The 6,760-nt window shown below is 33.4% G+C and overlaps 1 protein-coding gene across 1 annotated transcript; it reads left to right on the top strand.

Moving 5' to 3' along the window:
- The first annotated feature begins 1,413 nt into the window (after positions 1-1,413).
- LOC107842913 (probable glutathione S-transferase) lies at positions 1,414-3,215 on the top strand. Its single transcript, XM_016686963.2, has 2 exons — positions 1,414-2,407; positions 2,704-3,215. The coding sequence occupies exons 1-2, from the start codon at positions 2,099-2,101 to the stop codon at positions 3,052-3,054; spliced, it is 660 nt and encodes a 219-aa protein (XP_016542449.1). The 5' UTR covers positions 1,414-2,098; the 3' UTR covers positions 3,055-3,215.
- The last annotated feature ends 3,545 nt before the right edge of the window (positions 3,216-6,760 follow it).

Below are 6,760 nucleotides of genomic sequence, written 5' to 3'. Positions count from 1 at the left end.
TGAAATCACCAATTCAAGTATAGAAGAGCAACATTCTTGAATGCTACTTGTTTTGTGGCTTAGTTGAATCCCGAAGATAGAGTTGTCACTAGTTCTTCCATTTGCTTATGGGAGAGACTCCAACTATCTTCAAAAAGCTTATTATCGTGCCTCTAAGCCAAACAAGTTTTATTTTGAATTTCTTATATAATTATCATTATTGTTCTAACAATGCACTGCTTCATGAACTGATAAAATGCTTCAGAAGGATGCAATCCTTCAACGAAGTAACACACTGTTTCACGAAATGAGATGACTGTTCAGGAAAAGATGCACTCTTTGATGAACAAATATGAATTTTCAGAAAGAGGTGAAACCTTTAAAGTGAACCATTGCCTCTTTTCGGAAGAGGCATGTTGTGACTATATAAACCTGCTTTTATTCACAGGATTAAATACGAAAATTACTGAATAAAAACACTCTTCTTGCCTTAAAAATATTCTGTGTGATCACTTAAAACGTTCAGTGAGTTCAAAGATATTCCAGTTGTTTGAGGTACCGCTACAGTTGGTTTGTTTTGTCATTTGATCCTGGGAGGAAAATTCCCTAAGCTCGGGTACGGTGAGGGGAATTATTTCCTTAAGGAAAGTCCGTGAATTCGGACGACTTGGCCATTTCTGTTTCATCTTTATTTCTGAAAATAAAATACACCTCTTATAAAGATCACTTTGATCTTGGTTGAGGGTATTTTCTGTACTTCATTGTGTTCTTATTCTTAAACTTAAACTAGTTGAAGTGGTTGTTTCTAGTATACAGATTCTTGTACCCGTAGAAGGAAGAATAACACAATCAACATCGTCCGACTCTCAGCCCAATTGCTCATACCTTGATGTAGATACACAAAATAGGACATAATGAATTTGCCATTGCTGTATACTCCCCCTGCACCACAGTTTCCTTCTTGACAGCTTCCTTGTATAGTCCTTTTTTACTACTTTGATGAATTTATATGTCACTAGATGTTCAATTAGACTATGTAGCTGTGAAAATATTAAAGTAGATTTTTTGGATTCATAGTTTTCTAGTAAAGTTTTTGGTATATCTAGTGTAATTTCTAGAATAATCATATTGAAGAAATATCTAAATATTCTAGGTAGAATAATTTAGAAAAGGATAGTATAGTTATTTGATAGTATTTGTTTTAGGAAGGATCTAGATATTAGAGGTTGCTAGATATTTGAGGGATCTTTGTGAAAGAGCACAGAACACTCTATATTTGTAATATCTAGAATCATCCCTACACAAGTAAAAATAGGGATGACATTAAATATTTGTAACCAACCAAAAATCAAATCCAAGTTCTCCCTTTCAATATCTTTTTCACCTTTCTAGCTTCCCCTTTTTATATGAATCTTCGTTAAATGATTTTGGGCCAGCAGAAGATCTCTCCAGCCACACCTTTCTTCTGCTATTCTCTACAGCAGTCTCTCCCACTCATTATCCAGTTTCAAACTAATCAAAATTCTGCCCCACAATGTCAACTAGAGATGGTCGAATGAACAACTCTGATCTTTTTATTGAAGGGGCTTCATTCCCATACGGAGATGCATACCTGGATCTCCAAATTAAAGCTCCAAGTGATTAGTGCAAGGACTATTTTAGCCATGAATGTTTCAATTAATCCTAACTTGCTCATCAAACCCACTTCTACCCCTTCCAGACGTTCATATCATTTTTTAGGCACAGGACCTTCATTGTGTAACGCTCGATAATACCTTAATTCATTCATCAGGGTCGTAAATAGTCCAAATAAACAGTCAAGAGGCGAAGCGCCTATCCCTGTGCTTGGACGCACCTCAAAGGAAGGAGCCTATGATAACTCAGTTCATGCATCTACTGTTTGAGTTGGGTAAATCTTTATTAGTTGGATAGAACCTTCTACTTAATTAATGCCTTCATTCAATATGGAAGTGCCAAATTGGAAACACTGACTTTTCAAAGAAGAAAAGCAGCATATGCTTGTTCGAAAAGCCAGTTCCTTATTTTTTCCATTTATAAAAGGGAGGATAAAGTTCAAAAGATCAAAACAACAACCTAAAAATTCCACCAAAATTGTGAGATGGCAGAAGTGAAATTGCTTGGTCTTTGGTATAGCCCTTATAGTAACAGAGTTGAATGGGCTCTCAAGCTGAAGGGAGTTGAATATGAGTTTATAGAACAAGATCTACAGAACAAGAGTCCTCTGCTTCTTGAATCCAACCCTATTCACAAGAAAATTCCAGTGCTAATTCACAATGGAAAGCCCATTTGTGAGTCTACGGTCATTGTTGAATACATTGATGAAACGTTCGAAGGCCCTCCAATCTTGCCCAAAGACCCTTATGACCGAGCTATAGCTCGTTTCTGGGCTAAGTTTTTTGCTGAAAAGGTTCTTTTCGCCGTTATTTACCAATTAATTTGAAATATATTTGTGTCATATTAGTGCGTTTACTTTAAGTTCTTTTTCTTTTCTAGTTGTATTATGTTAGATATGTGTATGTTGTCAGTAGAAACTATGGCATAATTTTTATATAATATTGGATTGAGAGTGTGAGATGATATATAACCGATTCCAACTTGCTTAGAATTGAAGATTGTTGTTGTATTAGGAGTATATTAATTCCTATCCGCGGAATTGAGTAAAATTGTTATTGAAACTTAAATTTCGAGCGTTTTAATTTGCAGGGGCCAGCAGTTGGGAGAAGTTTCTTTCTTAAAGGAGAGGCACAAGAGAAAGCTAAAGAGGAAGTTTATGAGATGTTGAAAGTTGTTGATAATGAGCTCAAGGACAAGAAGTTCTTTGTGGGTGACAAATTTGGATTTGCTGATATTGCTGCAAATGCTGCTGCTCTTTGGCTGGGAGTTCTTGAAGAAGCATCTGGAGTTGTTTTAGTGACAAGTGAAATGCTTCCAAATTTTTGTGCATGGAGAGATCAATACATTAATTGCAGCGAAAACAAGAAATATTTGCCTTTGAGAGATGAGTTGCTTGCCAAATTGAAAGCACGCGTTCAACCTGCAGGTGCTCCCAAGTAGACACGTTTTACTTACGTGTAATTTCAAGTTTTTGTGTGGCAATAAAACTACCTACTGAAGAAAAATAGCTCATCCTACAAGTTTTTGTATGGCAATAATGCATGTGACTTGTAATTTCTTCTAGCATTTAAGTGATAAGATCAGTCATCTTTTTGTCTTCACCTTTCCCAACTACTGTTGTTTGGAAACAAAAAAATAGCTGAGCGAACTCCTAATTATTATCATCTGAGATTAGGTGGGGTGGATGAAATATTTTAATTCTTAATTTGAATTTCCAGCCTTGGGAATTCAAATTAATCAGATTGGTGGATTTCTAATTACCCGATGGTACCAAAATAGAAATGTTAGAATCATCTCGTTGGTCAATATGATGCACAATGCCTAGTTTGAAATCCATTCGGTTACTGACATAATTCAAAATATAGATGTGTTCTTAACTGAAGGCCATGACTGCTGTAACACCGCTGGTGGGCCAATCTGTAATGACCTTCACGGTCATGTTTCTGTATTTTCTCCACGTTATTTATGATTTGATGGGATTGATAGTTAGGTTTGCAAGCGATCCGTTTGAGAATTTTAGTAATATCTTATATATTGTAGAATATTGGTATTTAGTAGAAATATAATTTATTAGACTTCTAGAATAATTTTAACTTGTATAAATTTAGTTATGATATAATTATATTACTGTTATAAATATATCATATATAGTGAATGTCTACTTTACTATATATCGTGAATACTTACTTTACCATATATTGTATATGTCTATTTACGGAGAAGTTACAAACCTAAGGTTAGTTTTTCCTTATAAATAAAGGGGTTTTGCTTCATTGTAATTCACCTCATCAAGAAGAGATCCCTCAGGAGAAATGAAAATTACTCTCTCTATTCTCTCTCTTCTTCTTTATTCTTTCATATTTTATAACACATTATCAGTACGATACTCTAACCAACTGAGATGAGATTATAAATCTGAAGGATCTCAAGGTTAGTAATTCTTTATGTTATATTTCTTTTGCTACTACTAATATAATTATTATTGAATTTGTGGAAAAATAATTGATTTGGAACCATTTATGTTTTAAATTTATTACTCAAGAACAATATTATCAAAAGGGATGATAATATGTTGGGTTTAGGTCCCATCAATTTATACCTAAGACGCCTTTATATGGGTAAGACGTTGAGTTTGAATCTCAATGCACCATATTGATGATATTATGATGACTAAGGTAAAATAATAGGTGTTTGATGAAAAGTCATGAAATTCGACCCATTGAATGTGCTCCAATCCATGAAGTGAATGTGGTAGCAATATATGATAAGTCTGAAATATGACAATTTACTTCATTCTTGAGTTGTATGTGGTAACAGTGCATAATATGTCTGAAAGAAGACAAGTGATTGAATGCACGAATATACGCGTGGAGGGACAATATGATAATGATCATCAAAAGTGATGATATTTTTGCATACGTATTATGATCATAAGATATGTTAGAGAAAAATTCTCTAGATCATATGTATGCCTCGATTTGCTTCTGAAGTAGCAATATCATAACAGAGGTTATTAGCTATCAAAATTTGATAGGCTTAAGGTACGATTATATTCCATTCCTGGGGAATGAGGATTTCGATTGCTTCAATACAAACGTGCACTTGATTGTGATGATATCACAACTCATCTCCGAAAGAGGCAGAATAACTGAGAAGAATAATTTTGAAATCTACTTCTAAAGTAGTAAATCTGAAATTTATTCATGTAATAGTAAATATGAAATTTACTAAAGAAAAAAAAATACATGTCATGGTAAACTTGGAGTTTATCAATATAAAAGTTCATAAGTTGACATGAACTATTGGGATATCCCATAGATGTGCATATTAAGTATTAAATACATATTGAATAATTCAAAAAAATTTCTTGAGCTTTTAATGTTGTTTGTTCTCATGATAAGTTGGTTGGATCAACTAATTTTGGGATTGAATCCCTAAAAATTCGAAAAGTATAAAAGGTGAATAAGGGTCCGTTCACCAGTCACGTGATCAATTAAGATGCATCGATATAAGATGATCACATGTGCGTTTATTGTCATGCTGCAGGTTGACATTCATAAAATTGCTTGCTCAATAAAATTGAGTTAAGAGAATAACTTTCAGATTGTGCAATTAAGACAATTCATCTTGATGATCATGGTTTAGCATCAAATGCCTTCAATAAATATTTAAAACATTGAGAACAAAAGCTTCATGTGTTGGTTTGAATATTATATACAAAAGTACTTGTATGCATCAAAACAATAAATTATGATTAATTTCTCCTCAAAGTTGGTTCTAAGTTAGGAATCACACGTTGTCCATCTACTAGTTAATGTGCAGTATATGATTAATGAATATACCATGATGCACAAAGATGGATTCCTCAAAGAATATGGAGGATGTATGTTAGTTTTCCTAAAATAGGGGGGAGATTATAAGCAGCCATGAAATATGTTAGGAATTATCGCCAGATCCTCATTCAAAAGATAATTCAAGTCGAATGCCGAATGCATCTCATATTTAAGTTGCAAGTACTCCTATTTTGTGTTCATAAAGGACAAAGTCTACGCATGCATGAAGCATGGTAGACTAATCAGTTCGAAATGAAATAATTCTTAAAAAATAAGGAACAAATAATCATAATAAGAAAGCAATGTGCTCTTGAAGATACGACATAACACTTCGTGAAACCTTATGAGAGGTTCAGGTACCTGAAAATAATGAAGTGATGAGATCTCAAAATGATATGTCACATTGTAAACCGATACAAAATGAAAAACTGTTGACGATATCTTTAATATGAGGTGTAGGTGACTCAAGTTTTAATAATTAACTGTAGGTGACAATTACTTTATTAGTGATTAAGAAAGTTGGGGTAGTTTGAGAATAGCCCACAAATTTTTTAATCTACACTTTGATTCAAATGTTGACCCAATATAACATAAAACGGAGGAAAAAAATGCATATTTCTCTCTCTCTTCTCATTCATTGTTGTTTTCTCTCTCTTCACGATTTTTTGTTGTTCATTATTGTTGCTGCTTTATTCATTATCATCTCCATCTTCATCTTGTTGACCATTGTTGTTGTTGTTACCGCTACTGCTGCTACTTGACTAATTTTTTTAGGTCAAAGTTTGTTTTGTACATCACTTTGACATTACTTCATAGGTAACTTTGGAAAGTAAAATTATGATTTTTAGTTGAATTTGTCATCTAGGTGAACTGCTATTGCTATTTTTTCGATAATGGAAAGAAAAACCCGGACATGAATCCAATAAATGAGTGATCGGTTGCAACAGATGACTCATATATTTCGACAGATGAGTCATCTGTTGCAACGGAAGATGCATATGTTGGGTTCATGTTTTTGATTCTATAGTTCTGCAATACAAATCGAACAGATTGGCCATCTATTGCAACAACTTAATCATTTGATGCAACTGATTGTTCAGCTGATGCAACAGATTAGTCATCTGTTGCAACATGATGAATCATCAGTGAAATGGATGAATCATCTATTGCCACAGATAAATCATTTGTTGCCATAGATGACTCACATGTGTCAACAGAACCCGAAGTTGATTCTAACAGGTGAGTCATCTGTTACAACATAACCTAATTATTATTATTATTATTATTATTATTATTATTATTATTATTATTAT

The sequence above is a fragment of the Capsicum annuum genome, chromosome 9 (genome assembly GCF_002878395.1).
Source record: "Capsicum annuum cultivar UCD-10X-F1 chromosome 9, UCD10Xv1.1, whole genome shotgun sequence".
NCBI classification, from domain to species: domain Eukaryota; kingdom Viridiplantae; phylum Streptophyta; class Magnoliopsida; order Solanales; family Solanaceae; genus Capsicum; species Capsicum annuum.
This window is presented reverse-complemented; position numbering and strand designations above follow the sequence as displayed.